Source organism: Lithobates pipiens, unplaced genomic scaffold, assembly GCF_037356315.1.
Source record: "Lithobates pipiens isolate NorthernLeopardFrog02 unplaced genomic scaffold, aLitPip1_a1.2 Scaffold_60, whole genome shotgun sequence".
Lineage (NCBI taxonomy): Eukaryota > Metazoa > Chordata > Amphibia > Anura > Ranidae > Lithobates > Lithobates pipiens.
Window position 1 is genome coordinate 1,632,237 of NW_027507882.1, and position 26,227 is coordinate 1,658,463.

Here is a 26,227-nt window from a genome sequence, read left to right on the forward strand (position 1 = left end):
CCCGTAACACTTATACGGTGATCAGTGGTGAAAGGGTTAACTAGGGGCAATCAGGGGGTTCAAATTTTTATTAGGTAGTATATGGGGGTCCCTGGCGCTATATAAAAACCTGACGGGGAACCTAAATAACTAACTGGCTAACCAGCGTCACCAGTGACACTTATACTGTGATCGCTGGTGAAAGGGTTAACTAGGGGCAATCAGGAGGTTAAAACCATTATTGGGTAGTATATGGCGGTACCTAACGCTATAAAAACCTGGCGGTGAACCTAAAAAAATAACTAGCTACCTAACGACACTAGTGACACTAATGCAGCGATCAGAAAAACGATCGCTTAGTGACACTGGCAAAAGGGGTGAAAGGGTTAACTAGGGGCAATCAGGGGGTTAAAACCATTATTGGGTAGTATATCGGGGTACCTAGCGCTATAAAAACCTGGCGGTGAACCTAAAAAAATAACTAGCTACCTAGCGACAGTAGCGACACTAATGCAGCGATCAGAAAAATGATCGCTTAGTGACACTGGCAAAAGGGGGTGAAAGGGTTAACTAGGGGCAATCAGGGGGTTAAAACCATTATTGGGTAGTATATTGGGGTACCTAGCGATATAAAAACCTGGCGGTGAACCTAAAAAAATAACTAGCTACCTAGCGACAGTAGCGACACTAATGCAGCGATCAGAAAAATGATCGCTTAGTGACACTGGCAAAAGGGGGTGAAAGGGTTAACTCTAGGGGCAATCAGGGGGTTAAATCTTTATTGGGGGGTGATAGGGGGCTACCCTGGACCTAACACTAACTGCCCTGACAGTTTTAACTGTTACAACTGACACTGAATGCAGTGATCAGTAAAGAAATGATCAATGCAATCAGTGACACTGTGACTGGGGGGGGGGATCGGGGGGGGGGGGGGGGTTTGTGTGCCTGTGTGTACCTACATGTCAGTGTAGTGTTGGTGCACACTTACTTTTAGTCTTCTCCTCGTAGTCTGGTCAAAAAGACCACCCCGAGGAGAATGACATCACTTCCTCCTTCCTGTGTAAACAATACACAGTGGGAGGAAGCTTCTCATTGGCCAGGAGCGATCCAGAGGGGGTGGCCAGAAACCAATGGCCATCCCCTCATCACGGATCGCTCCTGGAGCGAACCGGACCACCGTATCCAGCGGGAGGGGGTCCGATCGGACCCCCCACCGGCTGGAAGGCAGGCACGTACATGTACGTGCTTGTGCCTGCCTGTGCCATTGTGATGACGTACAATGGCAATACAGCGGTCCTTAAGTGGTTAAGATAACTTCACACCTGTGATTTCCGGCACAGTGGTGTAGTGGTTAGCACTCTCGCCTAGCAGTAAAAAGGGTCGCTGGTTCAAATCCCAACCACGACACTACCTGCCTGGAGTTTGCATGTTCTCCCTGTGCCTGCGTGGGTTTCTTCCGGGTACTCTGGTTTCCTCCCACACTCCAAAGACATGCAGGTAGGTTATTTGGCGTCTGTCTAAAATTGGCCCTAGTATATGAATGGGGACCTTGGATTGTGGGCTCCTTGAGGGCAGGGACCAATGTGAGTGTGCAATGTACAGGGATAGGGACAATTGTAGACACTCACTCAAGTTGAACTGGATGGACTGGTGTCTTTATTCAACCTTGCTAACTATGTTAATCGACATGTCCCCTCTTTAGTTGATCTGCCCCATCATCAGGTAAATTTTTCCTACTGTTAGTTGGTTTCTCAATAGCCGACTTGCCAAATCATTAGTTGATATGCCCCACTGTTAGTTGACTTTCCCCTTGTTAGTTGACTTGTTCATGTTCCCTCTTCAGTTGCCCTGCCCCATTGTCAGTTGACTCGCCCCATCGTTATCAGACTTTCCTCCTCGTTAGTGGACTTGTCCCCTCTTTAGTTGACTCACCCGTATATCAGTTGACATGCTCCATTGTTAGTTGACCTGCCCCATCGTCAGTTGACTTTTCAAATGTTAGCTGACCTCCCCCTCATTAGTTGACTTGCCCTGATGTATAGCAAGCAATACAACATGATAGGACAATAAAATACATGTGAAGCTTTAGAGATCCATGCTATATTCATAAATGATGCTGAACCAACTTTCCCCCTTGTTAGTTGACCCACCTGTATATCATTTGACATGTTCCATCGTTAGTTGACCTGCCCCATCGGCTGACTTTCCCCCTTGTTAGCTGGCCTCCTCCTCGTTAGTTGACTTGCCCTGATGTATAGCAATACGTCATGATAGGACAATAAAATACATGTGGATATTTTGAGATCCATACCCTATTTTTAAATGATGCTGAACAGACTTTCCCCCATGTTAGTTGACTTGTCCCTATATCAGTTGACATGCTCCATTGTTAGTTGACCTGCCCTATCGTCAGTTGACTTTTCCCATGTTAGCTGACCTCCCCCTCATTAGTTGACTGCCCTGATGTATAGCAAGCAATACAACATGATAGGACAATAAAATACATGTGAAGCTTTAGAGATCCATGCCATATTCATAAATGATGCTGAACCAACTTTCCCCCTTGTTAGTTGACCCACCCGTATGCCATTTGACATGCTCCATCATTAGTTGACCTGCCCTATCGGCTGACTTTCCCCCTTGTTAGCTGGCCTCCCTCTCGTTAGTTGACTTGCCTTGATGTATAGCAATACATCATGATAGGACAATAAAATACATGTGGAGATTTTGAGATCCATACCATATTCATAAATGATGCTGAACAGACTTTCCCCCACGTTAGTTGACTTGTCCCTGTATCAGTTGACATGCTCCATCATTAGTTGACCTGGCCCATCGTCAGTTGACTTTTCCCATCATTAGTTGACTTCACCCTTGTTAGCTGACCTCCCCCTCGTTAGTTGACTTGCCCTGATATATAGCAATACAACATGATGAGAAAATAAAATACATTTGGAGCTTTTGAGATCCATACCATATTCATAAATGATGCTCAACAGAATTTCCCCTTCGTTACTTGACCCGCCTCTATATCAATTGACATGCTCCATTGTTAGTTGATCTGCCCCATCATCCGTTGACTTTTTCCATTGTTAGTTGACTTCCCCTTCGTTAACTTACTTTCCCCAATGTATAGCAATACAACATGATAGGAAAACAAAATATACATGTGGAGCTTTTGAGAGCCATACCATATTCATAAATGATGCTGAACAGATCAAACTTATATCAACTGAAAAAGTGGAATCTTACTGATGAAGTTGGCTTGCCCGGTATAGATGGTGTATTGCAGCTCATAGGAACCAACACTAAATTCGTCATCGGACATCCAGTGCACTGTGATCGTATCGTGAGAGGCGGTGCAGAGTTCCTCACGAATGGTGGGAGGGTTTGGAGCTGTGATTTGAACAGAGAAAAACAAGGTAATACAAAGACATCCCGGGGTTGCTTAAACTAAAGGTAAATAGACTGTTCACTTTGCAAGGAAAATTGCACCGAGCAAGACAAAATTTCCCCTGAGATAGCGAATGAGGTGCAGCTTTGCTGACTTCCATCATCCAATCATACCCAAGCAAAAATGATGTTTTTTTATTTTCCTTGTCGCGATTTGGTATTCTTTACCACTTATACTAATCTCTGGGAAAAATGTCCTTGCAAAGTGCAACCTCCCTTGCAAAGTGAACAGCCTATTTGTCTTTAGTTAACCAATCCTACAGGGTCTGTATATTTGGCTCAGATATTTTATGATGATATCCCTATAATATAATTACCAGGCTTGTAAAATTTTTGCAGGGGAAGCTAATATTCTACTGATGTAGCCACACCTCCAGAGCAACATCTCTCAAGAGTAGGGATGAGCTATGTGTTTGAGTCGAATGTATGTTCGACTCGAACATCGGCTGTTCGCATGTTCAGCGAATACCGAACGTTATGAGCCGTTCATGACAAATTCGTGTGTCGCTCACGGCCCACAATGCACTGCGCCATCACAGTGCATTACTGACTCATGATTGGCCAAGCATGCACTGTGACCCCACATGCTTGTCCAATCACAGCGCCAGCAGAGAAGAGAGCCATAACTGGACACAGGGCAGGATGCCTGTGGCCAATTATAGCTCAGGGGGTTTAGTACACACCCCACACTATATGTATATATATATATATATATGTATGTATATAGTGTGTTCCGGCGTGCAGGGAAAGAGCTAGATAGGCAGGGACAGTGTGTTCTTTTCATTCTTTTCTCAAGCATCTGCAGGAGTTAAAGTGGGTGTTGTGTGCCTCCAGCACAGTATACACCTGTATCTACCCTTTATTGCTGGTGTTCTATAATAAAGGCATAATAAAGGCATCTGTAGGAGTTAGTGGGTGTTATGTGCCTCCAGCACAGCACAGTATACACCTGTATCTACCCTTTATTGCTGGTGTTCTATAATAAAGGCATCTGCAGGAGTTAGTGGGTGTTGTGTGCTTCCAGCACAGTATACACCTGTATCTACCCTTTATTGCTGGTGTTCTCTAATACAGGCATCTGCGGGAGTTAGTGGGTGTTGTGTGCCTCCAGCACAGTATACACCTGTATTTACCATTTATTGCTGGTGTTCTCTAATACAGGCATCTGCAGGCGTTAGTGGGTGTTATGTGCCTCCAGCACATCACAGTATACACCTGTATCTACCCTTTATCATGGGTGTTCTCTAATACAGGCATCTGCCGGAGTTAGTGGGTGTTGTGTGCCTCCAGCACAGCAAAGTATACACCTGTATTTACCATTTATTGCTGGTGTTCTCTAATACAGGCATCTGCAGGCGTTAGTGGGTGTTGTGTGCCTCCAGCACAGTATACGCCTGTATCTACCCTTTATTGCTGGTGTTCTATAATAAAGGCATCTGCAGGAGTTAGTGGGCATTGTGTGCCTCCAGCACAGCACAGTATACACCTGTATCTACCCTTTATTGCTGGTGTTCTATAATAAAGGCATCTGCAGGAGTTAGTGGGTGTTGTGTGCCTCCAGCACAGTATACACCTGTATTTACCCTTTATTGCTGGTGTTCTCTAATACAGGCATCTGCAGGTGTTAGTGGGTGTTGTGTGCCTCCAGCACAGTATACGCCTGTATCTACCCTTTATTGCTGGTGTTCTATAATAAAGGCATCTGCAGGAGTTAGTGGGCGTTGTGTGCCTCCAGCACAGCACAGTATACACCTGTATCTACCCTTTATTGCTGGTGTTCTATAATAAAGGCATCTGCAGGAGTTAGTGGGTGTTGTGTGCCTCCAGCACAGTATACACCTGTATTTACCCTTTATTGCTGGTGTTCTCTAATACAGGCATCTGCAGGAGTTAGTGGGTGTTGTGTGTCTCCAGCACAGCACAGTATACACCTGTATCTACCCTTTATTGTGTGTGTTCTCCAATACAGGCATCTGCATGAGTTAGTGGGTGTTGTGTGCCTCCAGCACAGTATACACCTGTATTTACCATTTATTGCTGGTGTTCTCTAATACAGGCATCTGCGGGCATTAGTGGGTGTTGTGTGCCTCCAGCACAGTACAGTATACACCTGTATCTACCCTTTATTGTGGGTGTTCTCTAATACAGGCATCTGCAGGAGTTAGTGGGTGTTATGTGCCTCCAGCACAGCACAGTATACACCTGTATCTACCCTTTATTGTGGGTGTTCTCTAATACAGGCATCTGCAGGAGTTAGTGGGTGTTGTGTGCCTCCAGCACAGCACAGTATACACCTGTATTTACCATTTATTGCTGGTGTTCTCTAATACAGGCACCTGCAGGAGTTAGTGGGTTTTGTGTGCCTCCAGCATAGCACAGTATACACCTGTATTTACCATTTATTGTTGGTGTTCTCCAATACAGGCATCTGCAGGCGTTAGTGGGTGTTGTGTGCCTCCGGCACAGCACAGTATACATCTGTATCTACCCTTTATTGCTGGTGTTCTCTAATACAGGCACCTGCAGAAGTTAGTGGGTGTTGTGTGCTTCCAGCACAGTATACACCTGTATCTACCCTTTATTGCTGGTGTTCTCTAATACAGGCATCTGCAGGAGTTAGTGGGTGTTGTGTGCCTCCAGCACAGCACAGTATACACCTGTATCTACCCTTTATTGCTGGTGTTCTCTAATACAGGCATCTGCAGGAGATAGTGGGTGTTGTGTGCCTCCAGCACAGCACAGTATACACCTGTATCTACCCTTTATTGCTGGTGTTCTATAATAAAGGCATATGCAGGGGTTAGTGGGTGTTGTGTGCCTTCAGCACAGTATACGCCTGTATCTACCATTTATTGCTGGTGTTCTATAATAAAGGCATCTGCAGGAGTTAGTGGGTGTTCTGTGCCTCCAGCACAGCACAGTATACACTGGTATCTACCCTTTAATTCCCGTTGTTCTATAATACAGGCATCTGCAGGAGTTAGTGGGTGTTGTGTGCCTCCAGCACAGTATACACCTGTATTTAGCATTTATTGCTGGTGTTCTCTAATACAGGCACCTGCAGGCGTTAGTGGGTGTTGTGTGCCTCCAGCACAGTATACACCTGTATTTACCATTTATTGCTGGTGTTCTCTAATACAGGCATCTGCAGGCGTTAGTGGGTGTTGTGTGCCTCCAGCACAGCCCAGTATACACCTGTATCTACCCTTTATTGCTGGTGTTTTCTAATACAGGCATCTGTAGGAGTTAGTGGGTGTTGTGTGCCTCCAGCATAGCACAGTATACACCTGTATCTACCCTTTATTGTGGATGTTCTCCAATACAGGCATCTGCAGGAGTTAGTGGGTGTTGTGTGCCTCCAGCACAGCAAAGTATACACCTATATTTACCATTTATTGCTGGTGTTCTCTAATACAGGCATCTGTAGGAGTTAGTGGGTGTTGTGTGCCTCCAGCACAGTATACACCTGTATCTACCCTTTATTGCTGGTGTTCTATAATAAAGCATCTGCAGGAGATAGTGGGTGTTGTGCGCCTCCAGCACAGCACAGTATACACCTGTATCTACCCTTTATTGCTGGTGTTCTATAATTAAGGCATATGCAGGGGTTAGTGGGTGTTGTGTGCCTCCAGCACAGTATACGCCTGTATCTACCATTTATTGCTGGTGTTCTATAATAAAGGCATCTGCAGGAGTTAGTGGGTGTTATGTGCCTCCAGCACAGCACAGTATACACCGGTATCTACCCTTTAATTCCCGTTGTTCTATAATACAGGCATCTGCAGGAGTTAGTGGGTGTTGTGTGCCTCCAGCACAGTATACACCTGTATTTACCATTTATTGCTGGTGTTCTCTAATACAGGCATCTGCAGGAGTTAGTGGGTGTTGTGTGCCTCCAGCACAGCACAGTATACACCTGTATCTACCCTTTATTGCTGGTGTTCTCTAATACAGGCATCTGCAGGAGTTAGTGGGTGTTGTGTGCCTCCAGCACAGCACAGTATACACCTGTATCTACCCTTTATTGCTGGTGTTCTCTAATACAGGCATCTGCAGGAGTTAGTGGGTGTTGTGTGCCTCCAGCACAATATACACTACCCAATTGCTGGTTTTCCCATCTCCCTGCAGGCCATTACTATATCTGGAAGGCCAACAAGGAGAGGAAGACAGTCACAAGCCAATAAAAGAGGGCAAGCAGGCATTGTGTCTAGAGACAACAGTGCTGGTCGTGGACACAGTGCATCGTCATCAGCACGTGGCCATGGGACACGCTTGTCCTTATTTTCGGCAGCTGGACATTTTGAGCCGCATCATGCCGAAGACTTGGTAGAGTGGATGACCAAGCCTTCTTCATACTCCTCATCCTCGCTCACCCAGGCTCAGGGTACTAGCAAAGCAGCTGCGAATGGGTCCTCTTCCCTCATCTCAATGTCATCAGTCCATCTTTCCCTAGACCCACCATGTCCTCCTGAGGAGTCCCCCGAACTGTTTGAGCACAGTGTTGGGTACATGCTCCAGGAGGATGCCCAGTGTTTTGAAGGCGATGATGATGATACCCAGCTAGAGGAAGGCAGTAGCGTGAGCGCAGAGAGAGGGGATGCTCAAGTAGGACAGCAATCTGGCAGTCATGTTCCACCAGCTGCAGCATACTGCCAGGTTTGCTCCAGTGATGAAGAGGGAGGGGATGATGAAGTCAGGGACTCCACGTGGGTGCCTGATAGGAGAGAGGAGGAGGAAGAGGAGGAGGAGGCACATCTCCAACGAGGCAGGATGCCCTCCGGGGGCCAGCTGCAGCACACCGACTGCAGCACACCGACTGAATCACACCGCAAAGCTCCGCCTGTGCAGGGCGCTGCCTCTGTGCATTATTCCAAAAGTTCTTTGGTGTGGGCCTTTGAGACCAGTGCATCAGATCGTAACGCTGCTATTTGCAACATATGTCTCAAGCGTATCTCGCGTGGCCAAAACATCAGCCGCTTGGGCACCACATGCTTGACCAGACATATGTTTACCTGCCATGCAGCTCTTTGGCAAGCGTACCTTAAGGACCCACACCAAAGAACAAAGTGGACATCTCTTTGCTCATCAGCTGGGATCTCCAACCTCACTAGACCTTCAGTACTTTCTGAAACCTGCACTGAGAGGAATGAAGGTGTAGAATTAGGTGTGTCACAGCCAAGTACTTGCGGGCACTCTGCTAGCAGTACACCCATGTCCGATTGTAGCAGGCAAATTTTCCTGCCCCAGCTGCTGGACCGTCAAAAGAAGTTCACTCCCAGTCATTCACATGCCCAGCGGTTGAATGCTAGCTTGGCTAAATTGGGTAAATGTCTAGCACTTCAATTGCTGCCTTTTAAGTTGGTAGACTCGGCCTACTTCCGTGAGTTTGTGCAATGTGCGGTTCCTCAGTGGCAGGTCCCCAAACGCCACTTTTTCTCACGGAAGGTGATACCGGCTCTCTACCGGCATGTGGAAGGCAATGTCCTTGCCTCGTTGGACAGGGCGGTCAGCAGTAAGGTGCATATAACCGCTGACTCATGGTCCAGCAGGCATGGACAGGGATGTTACCTATCTTTCACGGCCCATTGGGTCACTCTTCTGGCAGCTGGGAAGGATGCAGGACAAGGTGCAGTAATGTTGGAGGTTGTTCCGCCACCCCACCTCCAAAATGCTACTACTAGTTGTGACACACCTCTCTCCTACACCCCCTCTTCTTCCTCCATGGCCTTTTCCAGTGCTCTGTCCTCGGAACCAGCGGTGCTCCGTAGGCGTTCAAGGGGCTATGCAAGTACGCAGGCAAAAAGATGCCATGCCGTGCTTGCGCTGGTTTGTTTGGGGGACAGGAGCCACACTGAGGCAGATATTTTGTCAGCTCTGCAGGGGCAGGCCGAGAGGTGATTGACGCCACGCCAGCTTAAGCTAGGAACGGTGGTTTTCGACAATGGCACCAACCTCCTCTCCGCCCTCCGAAAGGGACAACTGACCCATGTGCCCTGTGTGGCTCACGTCCTTAACCTGGTGGTGCAGCGGTTCTTGGGCAGGTACCCGGGCTTACAGGATGTCCTGAGGCAGGCCAGGAAAGTCTGTGTGTATTTCCGCCGATCATTTAATGCCAGTGCTCAGATGGCTGAGCTCCAAAAGGAGTTGAACCTGCCCAAGAACTGCCTTATATATGACATGCCCACCAGGTGGAACTCAATGTTGGCCATGCTGCAGCGGCTGCACATGCAGCAGAGGGTCATCAATGAGTACCTGTGCGAGTACGGCACCAGGACAGGGTCAGGGGAGCTTGGTTTTTTCTCACCACGCCAGTGGGGCATGATCAGGGATGCATGCACTGTACTGTCACCATTTGAGGAGGCCACGACGATGGTGAGCAGTGACAGTGCATGCATCAGTGACACTGTACCTCTTGTCCACCTGTTGGAGCATACGCTGCGTGGAATAATGGACAGGGCACTTGAGGCAGAACAGAGGCAGGAAGAGGAGGACTTCCTAGCCTCTCAAGGCCCCCTTTATCCAGACAGTGTTCCTGCTGTCCAACCCATCACACAGGAGGATGAGGAGGAGGCGGCTTGTGTCAGCATGGAGGTGGAGCCTGGCACTCAGCATCAGCAGTCTTTTAGGGATTATTTACAGTCCCAAGTAACATGTGGACTTGTACGTGGCTGGGTTGAGGTGGCTGCAGATCATGTTGTCCTTAGTGACCCAGAGGACATCGTACCGAATGCCTCAGCTAACCTACGCTGCATGGCCTCCCTGATCCTGCAAAGCCTGCGGAAGGATCCTTGTATTCTTCGGATCAAGGAGAGGGACCATTACTGGCTGGCCACTCTCCTTGATCCACGGTACAAGGGTAAGGTTGCCGACCTTATCTTGCCGTCGCAGAGGGAGCAGAGGATGAGACATCTCCGGGAGGCCTTGCAGAAAGGTCTGTGCAACGTGCTCCCAGAGACTGGGAGGTTACAAACTCCTGGTCCTGGACAACGTGTTGCTGAGGCTTCGGTCAGAAGGAGCGGTGGAGAAGGTGGCCGTCTGACCGATGCGTTCAGACAATTTTTTAGTCCACAGCCCCAAGGTATGATCGGTTCCAGCAACCATCGCCAGCGTCTGATTTACATGGTGCAGAAATACCTAGGGGCAAGGTCAGACTTGGACACCTTTCCCACCGAAAATCCTCTGGCTTACTGGGTCTTGAGGATGGATCACTGTCCAGAGCTTGCACAGTATGCAATTGAGCTAGTGGCATTCCTGCATCCAGCGTACTTTCGGAACGCACCTTCAGTGCTGCTGGTGGCTTTGTAACCGATCACATGGTGCGCCTGTTCACCGACTCGGTTGATCAACTGACCTTCATAGAGATGAATCAGTCTTGGATCACCACCAGCTACCAAGCACCTGAAGCTGAAGTAACCGAATATTTTTTTTTTTAAATGTCACATCCCTTCAAGACTGCCTATGCTGATGCTGAGTGACTGTCCTGTTATGTCGACTGACTATCCTCTTCCTCCTTAATGATCCCACTGATATCTTGGAAGAACATTTTTGGTTCTGGGTGATGCCACCAGCCCAATTTTTCAGCCCCTTTAACAGGGGCATTTAATTACAATTTTTGATGCAATGCTTTGCAGCAGGGCTCATTCCTACACTCCAAATAGAGTATATGGGAGAGGTTGCAGTGTCGTGGCACCAGCACTAGTGCCTAAGGCCCAATTTTTCAGCCCCTGTTTAACAGGGGCATGTAATACAATTTTTGATACAATGCTTTGCAGCAAGGCTCATTTCTGCACTCCAACTAGAGTATCTGGGAGAGGTTGCAGAGTTGTGGCACCAGCAAGCAGTGCCTAAGGCCCAATTTTTCAGCCCCGTTAATTACAATTCTTGATATAATATTTGACAGCAGGGCCCGTTCCTGCGCCCACCAAGAGTAACTGTGAAGACTTATAGTGTTGTGGCACCAGCACCACCACCACAACCACCAAAGGCCCAATTTTTCTACCACTGTTCAACAATGGCATGTAATTACAATTCTTGATATAATCGTTCACAGCAGGGCGCTCCAGCACCCACCAAGAGTGACTTTGAAGGCTTACAGTGTTAACTTGTGGCAACATCAACACCTTAGGGCCAAATTTCTGCAGAGCATATAGGGCAGGCCCCTACTTTCAAACATCCAACTTACAAACGTCTCCTACTTACAAACGGAAGGAGACAACAGGAAGTGAGATGAAAAAATACGGACGGCCAAAAAAATTATACAGGGGTGATAACCCTTCCCTAAGTTTTCCAAAAAGCTTAAAAATAGATTTTTTGACTGGAGCTACACTTTAAAAATATACCAGTTCAAAATTACAAACAGATTCTACTTAACACAACAAACCTACACAGTCCCTGTCTTGTTTGCACCGCCTGTGTACTGATGTTCCGATTATATAGGGACTGGGAGCCCCACGCCTTTCCTTTTTTTTATTTATTTGGGTACAGGGTTCCCCTTAATATCTGTACAAGACCCAAAGGGGCTGGTAATGGGCAGGGGGGGCTACCCATGCCATTTTTGTCAATGATTTTCATCCATATTGCCGAAACCAGATATTACATTAAAGCCACAAGCAGTTTTAAATTACTTTTTTTTCCGTTAAATGTCATTTTGTGCAGCGACTGTTCTAAACACGGGAAACATGTGGCACTTCACAGGCATACTATAGACACCCCCCAGGCACGATATTTAAGGGAATATTTCACTTTTTTTTGTTCACTTTAATCGTCATTAAAAACAGTGCTCCCAAAAAAATGTCTGTTTTTAAAAAAAAAATTGGCATTGACCCATATCACCTGGGGCAGGAGCCAGGTCCCCAAACCCTTTTTAGGACAATATCTTGCATATTAGCCATTCAAATTAGCACTTTTTATTTCTAACGTTTGAGTCCCATAGACTTCAATGGGGTTCTAAAGTTCGCACGAATTTTCGGTCCGTTCGAAAGTTCTGGTGCGAACCGAACCAGGAGGGTGTTCGGCTCATCCTTACTCAAGAGCCTGTAGTCCAACAGACAGAAGTGTCAACACCTTTGAGTGCAGCAGAAGCAATGTTGTCAGTCCAAACAGGAAGTTAGGAGCGCACTATATTTCTAGCAAATCAACAGGTATTTTCTGTGATTTTACTGTGTTTCCTAAAGTGATAACACATGTGAAGTGTATACGTATTGTCAAGATGTACTATAAAAGTTTTTTTTTTTTTTTTTTAGGGATTTTTCCCTGCCATAAACATTCATTTAACTGGCACCCAAAAATGATGCAAGTATTCTCCCCCCCACTGGAACAATAGGATTTTTTTATGCCTTCCTCTGGATTAGTTGTGAGTACAGAATTCTGTAGATGGAAGTATTGATTTGATTTACATTGTTTCTTATGTCGATTCAGTTTTAAAATGATTGAAAGTATTTTTCCCACACTGGAGCAATAGTAATTTTTTGCCTTCCTCTTGATTAACCTTGGGTATACGATTCTAAATATGGAGGTTTTCTATTTATTTATTCTATTAATTTAATGCATTGATTCATTTATTTTATGTGTAACCTGTAACCTGGGAATTGATTTACTGTTGGTTCAGTTATAAATTCATTGAAATCATTTTATCTCGGCTGAAGGAAATTGGACCATGCTTCATCAAATTTTCTTTGCATTCCCCAGGATCAACTGTGGATTCTGTATATGCAGGTTTTCTATTTATTTTTTCTATCTATTTTTTTTATTTTACATTGTATTCTATTTCTTTCTTATTTCTTTTTTTTTTTTTTTATTGGACCACGCTTTATAGAATTTTTTTTCCTTTCTTTTGTTTAACGGTGGGTGTAGAATTCCATATCTGAAGGTTTTCTGTTTTTTTTTTTTTCTATTAAATTCTATATTCTTTTTTTTTTTACATGTAGCCCAAGAATTGATTTACATTGGGGGTCGGCAACCTGTCGATTGGGGGGAGGTGATGGGTGGATCGCGATCAAGTCCCTGTCATGCCGACCCACAAGGGCTCCTCCCTCCCCCGCCAACAGTGCAGAAGGGATGAGCTCAGGTGTCTTGTCGCCTGAGCTCTTAGTCTGGGATTGGGAAGCATAGGAAGAGGCATTCCCCGCCCCTTTAAGGTGCGGCTGCGGGGCGGGGAATGTCTCTGCCACCTAGTATTTGCTAGCAGAAGGTTCAGGCTCACCTCGTGCCAAGAGAGGAGGACCGGCCAGATCAGCACGCCAGAACAGGTAGCTGTATCAAAGCAGCTTTCCTGCCCAGCTCTGCCTGGGGAAAACCCTTGTACCCTCCCAACCTGTAATTGTGCCCTCCTGACCTCTCTGTGTGCCCTGCTGACACCTCTGTGTGCCCCCCTGACCCCCAGTACCATGCCCTCCTGACCCTCCCAGGACTGTGCCTTCTTAGCTCCCAATACTGTGCCCTCCTGACAATCCAGTACCATGCTCTCCTGACCCTGCAGCACTGTGCCCTTCAAACTTCCAGCCCCCTGACCATCCAAGTTCCATACACTCCAGACCCCCATGTACATACTACTGACCTCTGTATACTGCCCAATCCACTACTAACCTCTGTACACTGCCCTACATACTACTGGCCTCTGTACACTGCCCTACATACTACTCACCTCTGTACACTGCCCTACATACTACTCACCTCTGTACACTGCCCTACATACTACTCACCTCTGTACACTGCCCTACATACTACTCACCTCTGTACACTGCCCTACATACTACTCACCTCTGTACACTGCCCTACATACTACTCACCTCTGTACTCTGCCCTACATACTACTGACCTCTATACACTGCCCTACATACTACTGACCTCTATACACTGCCCTAAATACTACTGACCTCTATACACTGCCCTACATACTACTGACCTCTATACACTGCCCTACATCCTACTGACCTCTGCACACTGCCCTGTATACTACTGACCTCTGTACACTGCCCTGCATACTACTGACCTCTGTACACTGCCCTGCCTACTACTGACCTCTGTACACTGCCCTACATCCTACTGACCTCTCTACACTGCCCTACATCCTACTGACCTCTGTACACTGCCCTACATCCTACTGACCTCTGTACACTGCCCTACATCCTACTGACCTCTGTACACTGCCCTACATACTACTGACCTCTGTACACTGCCCTACATACTACTGACCTCTGTACATTGCCCTACATACTACTGACCTCTTTACACTGCCCTGCAAACTACTGACCTCTGTACACTGTACTACATACCACTGACCTCTGTACACTGCCCTACATCCTACTGACCTCTCTACACTGCCCTACATCCTACTGACCTCTGTACACTGCCCTACATCCTACTGACCTCTGTACACTGCCCTACATCCTACTGACCTCTGTACACTGCCCTACATACTACTGACCTCTGTACACTGCCCTACATACTACTGACCTCTGTACACTGCCCTACATACTACTGACCTCTGTACATTGCCCTACATACTACTGACCTCTGTACACTGCCCTGCAAACTACTGACCTCTGTACACTGTACTACATACCACTGACCTCTGTACACTGCCCTACATACTACTGACCTCTGTACACTGCCCTACATACTGACCTAGGGCCTTGCTAGTTTACTAAAAAAGAAAAAAAAAAGGTCACGGCACCCCAGTGATCTTTGCTGTCTTCTATGTGGTTATGATAGATCTCTACCTCTGAAAAGTTGACTACCCCTGAATTACATTGTTTCTCCTGTCTATTCAGTTATATAATTATTGCAAGTATTTTATCTCCATTGGAGCAATAGGATTTTTTTTGCTTTCCTCTTAATCAACTGTGAATATAGGATTTGTATATGGAGGTTTTCAATTTATTTATTCTATTTTATTTCATGTGGAACCCGGGGATTGGTTAACATTGTTTTTCCTTTTGATAAAGTTATTAAGTCATTGCAATTTTTTTTTATCTCTGCTGGAGCAAATTGGACCATAAGTTATAGAATTTTTTTTTTTTTTGCCTTCCTTTTGATCAACTGTGGGTATAGGATGCTATATATGGAGGTTTACTATGTATTTATTTTAATTATCTATTAATTTATCTATTTTATGTGGAACCCAATTACTGATTGTTTTTCCCTTTGATCCAGTTATAAAGTCATTGCAAGTTTTTTTTTTTTTTTTTTTTATCTCCGCTGGAGCACATTAGACTATGCTGTATAGATTTTTATTTTTTTTGCCTTACTTTTGATCAACTGTGGTTATAGAATTCCGTATATGGATGTTTTCTATTTATTTACTTGGGTCTTTTTTTTCAACCTAATTATGTAACAATGCAGTGAACAGAACCCTTCAATGTATTGGCTGAATTATTCAGTGTGTATATGTCGCTTCTACCGTCTGCAAACAATTGTTATTCTTAGATTTATCTTTTCTTCTTTATTTTACTTTCCAGATTCTGGCAATGGCTGCTTGTCCCTTGTGTTTAATTATACGGTGCTTACCTGAATTCATTACTATTATAGGTGAGTGATTTATATCAGCTCTGCTACATTAGGTCTTCTGTTCTGCATGGTCATGTAAATCTAATACATCGAGAACACTAAATGGCCAAAAATACATTGACACCCTTCCAAATTGTCATATTTCTTCCATTGACGAGTACGGTTACAGTACGGAGTTCAAAGACATTTTAGACATTTGGGCTGTTCCAACCATGTTGTAACACTTTGGTGAAGGCCCACGGGGAGAAAAAAAAATCCTTCCCGATCCCACAAAAATTAAGAACCCTAAACATGGTTTTACCAGCTTGATTGGAGGAACTCAAGTGGCTTTAACCAAGCCCTAACCTCAACCCTACCAAACACTTTTGCGATGAACTTGAATGTCAATTGTTAACCAGGTTTTTTCATCCAACATCAGTACCCGACATCAAAAATGGGCGCAAATTCCCACAGACATTCTTGTGGGAAAGCCTTCCCAGAAGAATGGAGAGTGTTATAGACCCAAAGGGGACCAACTCTATATTAATGTCTATGGAATTGCAATGGGGTGTCCAACAAACTCATATAGGTGTGATAGGAGACACCGACCCGGAACTCACCCTATACTCCAATCAGCTATAGGCTAGCAGGTCATGTGATGGTTGAAATTTGCTCCACGGGGAGAACTCAAGTGGCTTCAACCAAGCCCTAACCTCAACCCTACCAAACACTTTTGCGATGAACTTGAATGTCAATTGTTAACCAGGTTTTTTCATCCAACATCAGTACCCGACATCAAAAATGGGCGCAAATTCCCACAGACATTCTTGTGGGAAAGCCTTCCCAGAAGAATGGAGAGTGTTATAGACCCAAAGGGGACCAACTCTATATTAATGTCTATGGAATTGCAATGGGGTGTCCAACAAACTCATAGAGGTGTGATAGGAGACACCGACCCGGAACTCACCCTATACTCCAATCAGCTATAGGCTAGCAGGTCATGTGATGGTTGAAATTTGCTCCACGGGGAGAACTCAAGTGGCTTCAACCAAGCCCTAACCTCAACCCTACCAAACACTTTTGCGATGAACTTGAACGTCAATTGTTAGCCAGGTTTTTTCATCCAACATCAGTACCCGACATCAAAAATGGGTGCAAATTCCCACAGACATTCTTGTGGGAAAGCCTTCCCAGAAGAATGGAGAGTGTTATAGACCCAAAGGGGACCAACTCTATATTAATGTCTATGGAATTGCAATGGGGTGTCCAACAAACTCATATAGGTGTGATAGGAGACACCGACCCGGAACTCACCTATACTCCAATCAGCTATAGGCTAGCAGGTCATGTGATGGTTGAAATTTGCTCCACGGGGAGAAAAAAAATCCTTCCTGATCCCTCAAAGATGAAGAACCCTAAACATGGTTTGACTAGCTTGATTGGAGGCACTCAAATGGCTTGAGCCAATCCCTAACCTCATTCCTATCGAACACTTTTGGGATGAACTGGAAAGTCAATTGTTAGCCAGGTTTTCTCATTCAACATCAGCACCTGACCTCACAAATGGGCGCAAATTCCCACAGACATTCTTGTGGGAAAGCCTTCCCAGAAGAATGGAGAGTGTTATAGCTCCAAAGGGGACTAACTCCATATTAATGTCTATGGTATTGCAACGGGGTGGCCAACAAACTCATGTAAGCTTGAGAGGAGGCATCAAACCCAGAGCGCCCTCTACTCCAATTAGCTATAGGCTAGCAGGTCATGTGATTCTACCGCTGTACAGGACAGGGCGGCTGGGAGGAAGGGAGAGTGGCCTCTAGGAAAGGCAGAGCTCATGTACTGGTCTGGGATGGGAAGTGGCCCAAGTGGGACGCTCTCCAGAGTCTCAGAGAGACAGAAAGGTCAGTGTCACTGATCATAGAGGCGCACAGTGGTGATGGCAGGGGATGTTTGCTTTGGTTTTGTCAGCGCTGCTGGGAGACCCGGGACATGTTCTCCTGTGCTGCGCCCTAATGATCGGTGATAGGTCAGACAAATAGTGATGGACGAACTTCCGACGGGACGTTTCGCGAACGCGAAATGCGAACGGACCCAAACGTTCGCGAAACCGAACGTTCGCCGCGGGCCCCATTGACTTCAATGGGAGGCGAACTTTGCAAACCTTCATGTCGAATTTGCGGCCACGTGGTAATTATTAGGGGGTAAAACGTAGTCCCACCATCTGGACAATGACATAATACATGTATGAGGTGAATTTGGGATCGATAACTACAAGCATTTTTATTTTATTTGGGAAATTGTTCTAACAATTCAGGACTATGGAGCTAATGAAGGCAATGGAGGAGAGGGAAGGTCAGGGACCAGGGTAGGCAAAGAAGAGGGTGCAGGAGATGATCACCAGCAGCGTGACATACCGGAATGACACATGCACCGTGATAGAGGCATCTGACAGCAGCACCGTAATACAGAGCACTGACAGCAGCACCGTGACATACAGCGCTGACAGCAGCACCGTGACATACAGCGCTGACAGCAGCACCGTGACATACAGCGCTGACAGCAGCACCGTGACATACAGCGCTGACAGCAGCACCGTGACATACAGCGCTGACAGCAGCACCGTGACATACAGCGCTGACAGCAGCACCGTGACATACAGCGCTGACAGCAGCACCGTGACATACAGCGCTGACAGCAGCACCGTGACATACAGCGCTGACAGCAGCACCGTGACATACAGCGCTGACAGCAGCACCGTGACATACAGCGCTGACAGCAGCACCGTGACATACAGCGCTGACAGCAGCACCGTGACATACAGCGCTGACAGCAGCACCGTGACATACAGCGCTGACAGCAGCACCGTGACATACAGCGCTGACAGCAGCACCGTGACATACAGCGCTGACAGCAGCACCGTGACATACAGCGCTGACAGCAGCACCGTGACATACAGCACTGACAGCAGCACCGTAAGCAGCCCCAGGAGGAAGTCAGCACAGCACAGGGATGGTGTGATCCCCTCATAATAAGAACCCCCAGGAGGAAGTCAGCACAGCACAGGGATAGTGTGATCCCTTCATAATAAGAACCCCCAGGAGGAAGTCAGCACAGCACAGGGATATCATAAGCAGCCCCAGTAGAAATATGACACCGCTCAACCTCTTCAAAGAGGAGGGTAGGGGCATATAGTACGGTGTGCTTTTTTGGGTCAAGGAAGTGAGCCAAATGAATTAAGAAGGTCTGTGTGCTTGATTAAAAAAATAGTTTATAGACATATACATGGTCTACTGGTCACATGTGTTGAATTCCTCCGAGATCCATGCCTCATTCATTTTTAGAAATGTGAGGTAGTTAACACTGTGGTGAGCTAGGCGAGTACGCTTATCGGTCACAATCCCCCCTGCTGCGCTGAACGTCCTTTCGGACAGGACACTGGATGAGGGGCAAGCCAACAGTTCGATTGCAAATTGGGCAAGCTCTGGCCAGAGGTCAAGCCTGCCCACCCAGTAGTCTAGGGGTTCATCACTCCTCAGAGCGTCCACATCGGCCGTTAACCCAATGTAGTCGGACACCTGACGGTCTAGGCGTTCCCTGATGCTGGATCCGGATGACACCTGTCGATGGGTCGGCTGAAAGAATGACCTCATATCCGAAGTCACCAACACATCTTCAAACCGGCCTCTTCTTGCAGGCGCTGTTGGATTGGTACCCGCAAATCCTTCTCTGGGAGTGGGAATTGCTCCTCTGCCAGCGCACGCAAAAGCAGAATGCAGCATTTCTCGAAGCAAGGCCTGGAAGTGCTGCATTCTGACAGCCCTCTGCGACGGCGGTAACATTTCCGCCATTTTGTGTTTGTACCGGGGGTCTAAGTACGTTGCCACCCAGTACTGGTCCTTGACCCTCATGCTTTTTATACGGGGGTCCCTATTAAAACACTGGAGCATGAAGGCCCCCATTTGCACTAAAGTGGAAGCGGTGTGGTGGCCTGGCTCCTGCTCATCATCCAGGATAATGTCGTCCTCTTCATTCTCCTCTCCCCATCCTCGCACAACAGGGATCCCAGAAAGGTTTAAAGCATGCTCTTCTTGCTCCTGCTCATCCGCCCCGGCACCATCCTCCTCTGACTCCTCATCAGACTCCTGTTGTTGACTTGTCTCAGATAGAGTAGCCCCCCCTGGGAATTCATCCAGCATTGCGACTTCCTCATCTTCCCGCTCCTGCTCCTCCACAGCCTGATCAATGACACGACGCAATGCACGCTCCAGAAAGAAGGCATAAGGTACCATGTCACTGATGGCGCCATGGCTGCGACTGACCAGTTTGGTGATCTCCTCAAATGGCCGCAGAAGTCTGCATGTGTCGCGCATGAGCAGCCACTGGCGCGGTGAAAAAAAACCCAGCTCCCCAGAACCGTTTCTTTCGCAGAGTTCATACAGGTAGACGTTAACTGCACGTTTCTGCTGGAGCAGCCTATCAAGCATATAGAAGGTTGAGTTCCATCGCGTCGGGCAATCGCAAATAAGACGTCTGACCGGCAGATGGTGTCGCCGCTGAATGTCAGCAAGGCGAGCCATGGCCGTGTAAGATCTTCTGAAATGGGCCGAGATTTTCCTTGCCTGCCGCAAGATGTCCTGGACCCCAGGGTATTTGACAAGGAATCGCTGCACGACCAAGTTTAAGACGTGTGCCATGCACGGCACGTGCGTGATTTTGCCCTGTTTCAATGCGCTAAGCAGATTGGCACCGTTGTCACACACCACTTTACCAACTGTCAAATTGAGCGGTGTTAGCCACTCATCTGCCTGTGAACGCAAAGCTGAAAGGAGTGCCGGGCCAGTGTGGCTCTTTGCTTCCAGGCACAACAGACGCAGCACGGCATGGCAACGTCTCACCTGGCATGTGGAATAGGTTCTGGGGAGCTTGGGCGGTGCAGTGGAAGAGACGCTAGCAGCGGAAAAGGAGGAGGCAGCTGAGGAGGAGAGGGAGGAGGATGGAGTAGGAGGAGGAGAAGAAGAGTCAGGCCTGCATGCAATCCGTGGCGGTAAAACCAAATCTACACGGGTGCCACGGGTTACATGCTTGACGGCCGTCAGAAGGTTCACCCAGTGGGCAGTAAAACTGATATACCTTCCCTGCCCGTGTTTGCTAGACCACGTGTCTGTGGTCAGATGTATCTTGGCACCGACACTGTGTGCCAGAGATACATTCACTTGCCGCTGAACATGGCCATATAGCTCTGGGATGCCCTTCTCTGAGAAATACTTCCTTCCTGGGACCTTCCATTGTGGTGTTCCAATGGCCACAAATTTGCGAAAGGCCTCCGAGTCCACCAGTTTATATGGCAGTAGTTGGCGGGCTATGAGTTCTGACAAGCCAGCCGCCAACCGTTGGGCAAGAGGGTTATCCGGCGTCATCATTTTTTTACGCTCAAACATTAGGCCCACGGAAGCCTGCCTTTTTGCAGAAAAATGTGAGCTTGGCGTGATGGAAGGTGGAGTGGAGGACAATTGTGAGGAGAGAGGAGAAGGAGAAGTAGAAGACGAGGCTGGACGGTGAGAGCCTGCAGTGTGGCTTTGTGTGTTCCGTTGCTCCCACTGGGCTCAGTGATGGCTGCTCATGTGCCTTCTTAAGGCGGTCGTCCCTAGGTGAGTATTGGGCTTACCGCGACTAACGCGTTGACTGCAAAGATTGCAGATGGCAACGCTATTGTCAGCAGCGGACACGTTAAAAAAAGCCCACACTGCGGAGCCATGTGCCGGTGTCCTGGGAGCGCCAGATGTGACCGTACATGGTCGATGACTCGCTCCTGATACATTTGCAGTCTGCTTTGTCCCTGCTGTGCAATGTAAGTCATTGCTGCTTCTCCTCCCTATCTGCTGGTCCATATCTCCCTCTGAACTCCCCTCCTCTTCCTCTCTTGTGGGCACCCACGTGACATCACTAGACACGTCATCATCAACGTCACCTTCCCCACCGCTATAAGTAGAGATCTCGGAGTAGGCAGCAACACCGGGGACCAACCTCCTCCTTGGGCTGATCTGGGTACTGGCGTCAGACTGCTGAGTAGCGCTTGTTGCTACCTCCTCTTCCTGATCCAATACCAAGAGTGGCTGCGCATCAGAAATGTCCTCTTGATATGGATCGGAAAATAATTCCAGTGACTCAAGCGGAAGGTATGTGGTGGTGGTGGTGGTGGTCGTGTTGTTGGTGGTAGTGTCTTTGGGGGTGCACATAGCAGAGAGTGAAGAAGAGGGTGCAGATCGAGAGGATGAGGAGGGTGCAGAAGAGTAAGGCTGAGCGAGCCACTCAACCAAGTCTGGTGCATCCTTTAAAGTAATTGAACGCACCTTCTGCAACTTCCCACTTTGGCTCAAGCCTGTTGCTCCTGCCCTACCCCTACCACCCCTGCGGAAGGGCCTGCCTCTTCCTCTGCCTGTCATTTTTTAAATGACCCTGTGACAAAACTCTTAGTCCCTATACCGATGAAGGACTGCTGCAGTATAGGGCAGCGGTCAGCAGTGGTGCACGTCAACCCTATCTATTGTGGACCGATAGCGGTCCTTACAGAACAGCAGACTGTACCGCACTCAAGCCTATGTACCGTAGCACCCTATACCAAGTTACCAGTCCTTATAAGAACTTTTGTGGACCAAGCAGGTTGTGTATTAGTGTTTAGCAGACTGTACGTCAGTCCCTATACCGCTGAAGGACTGCTGCAGTATAGGGCAGCGGTCAGCAGTGGTGCACGTCAACCCTATCTATTGTGGACCGATAGCGGTCCTTACAGAACAGCAGACTGTACCGCACTCAAGCCTATGTACCGTAGCACCCTATACCAAGTTACCAGTCCTTATAAGAACTTTTGTGGAACAAGCAGGTTGTGTGTTAGTGATTAGCAGACTGTACGTCAGTCCCTATACCGCTGAAGGACTGCTGCAGTATAGGTGAGCGGTCAGCAGTGGTGCACGTCAACCCTATCTATTGTGGACCTATAGCGGTCCTTACAGAACAGCAGACTGTACCGCACTCAAGCCTATGTACCGTAGCACCCTATACCAAGTTACCAGTCCTTATAAGAACTTTTGTGGACCAAGCAGGTTGTGTATTAGTGTTTAGCAGACTGTACGTCAGTCCCTATACCGCTGAAGGACTGCTGCAGTATAGGGCAGCGGTCAGCAGTGGTGCACGTCAACCCTATCTATTGTGGACCGATAGCGGTCCTTACAGAACAGCAGACTGTACCGCACTCAAGCCTATGTACCGTAGCACCCTATACCAAGTTACCAGTCCTTATAAGAACTTTTGTGGACCAAGCAGGTTGTGTATTAGTGTTTAGCAGACTGTACGTCAGTCCCTATACCGCTGAAGGACTGCTGCAGTATAGGGCAGCGGTCAGCAGTGGTGCACGTCAACCCTATCTATTGTGGACCGATAGCGGTCCTTACAGAACAGCAGACTGTACCGCACTCAAGCCTATGTACCGTAGCACCCTATACCAAGTTACCAGTCCTTATAAGAACTTTTGTGGAACAAGCAGGTTGTGTGTTAGTGATTAGCAGACTGTACGTCAGTCCCTATACCGCTGAAGGACTGCTGCAGTATAGGTGAGCGGTCAGCAGTGGTGCACGTCAACCCTATCTATTGTGGACCGATAGCGGTCCTTACAGAACAGCAGACTGTACCGCACTCAAGCCTATGTACCGTAGCACCCTATACCAAGTTACCAGTCCTTATAAGAACTTTTGTGGACCAAGCAGGTTGTGTATTCGTGTTTAGCAGACTGTACGTCAGTCCCTATACCGCTGAAGGACTGCTGCAGTATAGGGCAGCGGTCAGCAGTGGTGCACGTCAACCCTATCTATTGTGGACCGATAGCGGTCCTTACAGAACAGCAGACTGTACCGCACTCAAGCCTATGTACCGTAGCACCCTATACCAAGTTACCAGTCCTTATAAGAACTTTTGTGGACCAAGCAGGTTGTGTATTAGTGTTTAGCAGACTGTACGTCAGTCCCTATACCGCTGAAGGACTGCTGCAGTATAGGGCAGCGGTCAGCAGTGGTGCACGTCAACCCTATCTATTGTGGACCGATAGCGGTCCTTACAGAACAGCAGACTGTACCGCACTCAAGCCTATGTACCGTAGCACCCTATACCAAGTTACCAGTCCTTATAAGAACTTTTGTGGAACAAGCAGGTTGTGTGTTAGTGATTAGCAGACTGTACGTCAGTCCCTATACCGCTGAAGGACTGCTGCAGTATAGGTGAGCGGTCAGCAGTGGTGCACGTCAACCCTATCTATTGTGGACCTATAGCGGTCCTTACAGAACAGCAGACTGTACCGCACTCAAGCCTATGTACCGTAGCACCCTATACCAAGTTACCAGTCCTTATAAGAACTTTTGTGGACCAAGCAGGTTGTGTATTAGTGTTTAGCAGACTGTACGTCAGTCCCTATACCGCTGAAGGACTGCTGCAGTATAGGGCAGCGGTCAGCAGTGGTGCACGTCAACCCTATCTATTGTGGACCGATAGCGGTCCTTACAGAACAGCAGACTGTACCGCACTCAAGCCTATGTACCGTAGCACCCTATACCAAGTTACCAGTCCTTATAAGAACTTTTGTGGAACAAGCAGGTTGTGTGTTAGTGATTAGCAGACTGTACGTCAGTCCCTATACCGCTGAAGGACTGCTGCAGTATAGGTGAGCGGTCAGCAGTGGTGCACGTCAACCCTATCTATTGTGGACCTATAGCGGTCCTTACAGAACAGCAGACTGTACCGCACTCAAGCCTATGTACCGTAGCACCCTATACCAAGTTACCAGTCCTTATAAGAACTTTTGTGGACCAAGCAGGTTGTGTATTAGTGTTTAGCAGACTGTACGTCAGTCCCTATACCGCTGAAGGACTGCTGCAGTATAGGGCAGCGGTCAGCAGTGGTGCACGTCAACCCTATCTATTGTGGACCGATAGCGGTCCTTACAGAACAGCAGACTGTACCGCACTCAAGCCTATGTACCGTAGCACCCTATACCAAGTTACCAGTCCTTATAAGAACTTTTGTGGACCAAGCAGGTTGTGTATTAGTGTTTAGCAGACTGTACGTCAGTCCCTATACCGCTGAAGGACTGCTGCAGTATAGGGCAGCGGTCAGCAGTGGTGCACGTCAACCCTATCTATTGTGGACCGATAGCGGTCCTTACAGAACAGCAGACTGTACCGCACTCAAGCCTATGTACCGTAGCACCCTATACCAAGTTACCAGTCCTTATAAGAACTTTTGTGGACCAAGCAGGTTGTGTATTAGTGTTTAGCAGACTGTACGTCAGTCCCTATACCGCTGAAGGACTGCTGCAGTATAGGGCAGCGGTCAGCAGTGGTGCACGTCAACCCTATCTATTGTGGACCGATAGCGGTCCTTACAGAACAGCAGACTGTACCGCACTCAAGCCTATGTACCGTAGCACCCTATACCAAGTTACCAGTCCTTATAAGAACTTTTGTGGAACAAGCAGGTTGTGTGTTAGTGATTAGCAGACTGTACGTCAGTCCCTATACCGCTGAAGGACTGCTGCAGTATAGGGCAGCGGTCAGCAGTGGTGCACGTCAACCCTATCTATTGTGGACCGATAGCGGTCCTTACAGAACAGCAGACTGTACCGCACTCAAGCCTATGTACCGTAGCACCCTATACCAAGTTACCAGTCCTTATAAGAACTTTTGTGGAACAAGTGAGTTGTGAATGTTTAGCAGACTGCAGCAGAAGGGCAGCAGTCAAGTATAATATCCTTTCTATATTTGGAAGAAAGAATATTATACATGTACAAGCCTATTACTGTACCACTGATACCAGTCCTGAAAAGAACCTTTGTGGAACTAATAATAACAGCAAGTCTTTAAAATTACCCTCACTGCCTGACAACACTGCTTCCTTCCTGTCCCTATACAAATTGGCAAAAAAAGAGAACGATTAGTGGTTACTGGAACAGCTCTTTTGTGGACCTTGATAGTAACAGCTAATGATGATGATGATGATGATGATGATGAAAGACTAATCTGGCTGTCCCTGTAGCATACACCGTCCTTTCCCTTTCTCTAAACTAACAAAAGACACTCAGGCTGCTGCAAGAATCAGCAGCACAGCAAACCTATCAACACCTAACACCTATACCAGTCCTGAAAAGAACTTTTGTGTACCAAATAGCTAGTGGTTTATCTCTCCCTACTCCACACAGGAACCTGTCCCTATCGTAACAGAAGAAAGAATGTAAAATGGCCACCGGATCGGGTGTATTTATAGGTTA

At 47.4% G+C, this 26,227-nt stretch overlaps 1 protein-coding gene across 2 annotated transcripts in view; it reads right to left on the reverse strand.

Moving 5' to 3' along the window:
* LOC143958277 (putative E3 ubiquitin-protein ligase MID2) overlaps positions 1 to 26,227 on the reverse strand; it is a 557,933-nt gene that overhangs the window by 274,956 nt on the left and 256,750 nt on the right. Inside the window, exon 7 of one of the 2 annotated variants that reach the window (XM_077467794.1) lies at positions 3,232 to 3,375. The exons of the other annotated variant lie outside the window; for it this stretch is intronic. Within the exon in view, the coding sequence (XP_077323920.1) occupies positions 3,232 to 3,375 (144 nt within the window). The remainder of the gene's footprint in view (positions 1 to 3,231; positions 3,376 to 26,227) is intronic. 2 annotated transcript variants of the gene reach the window in all.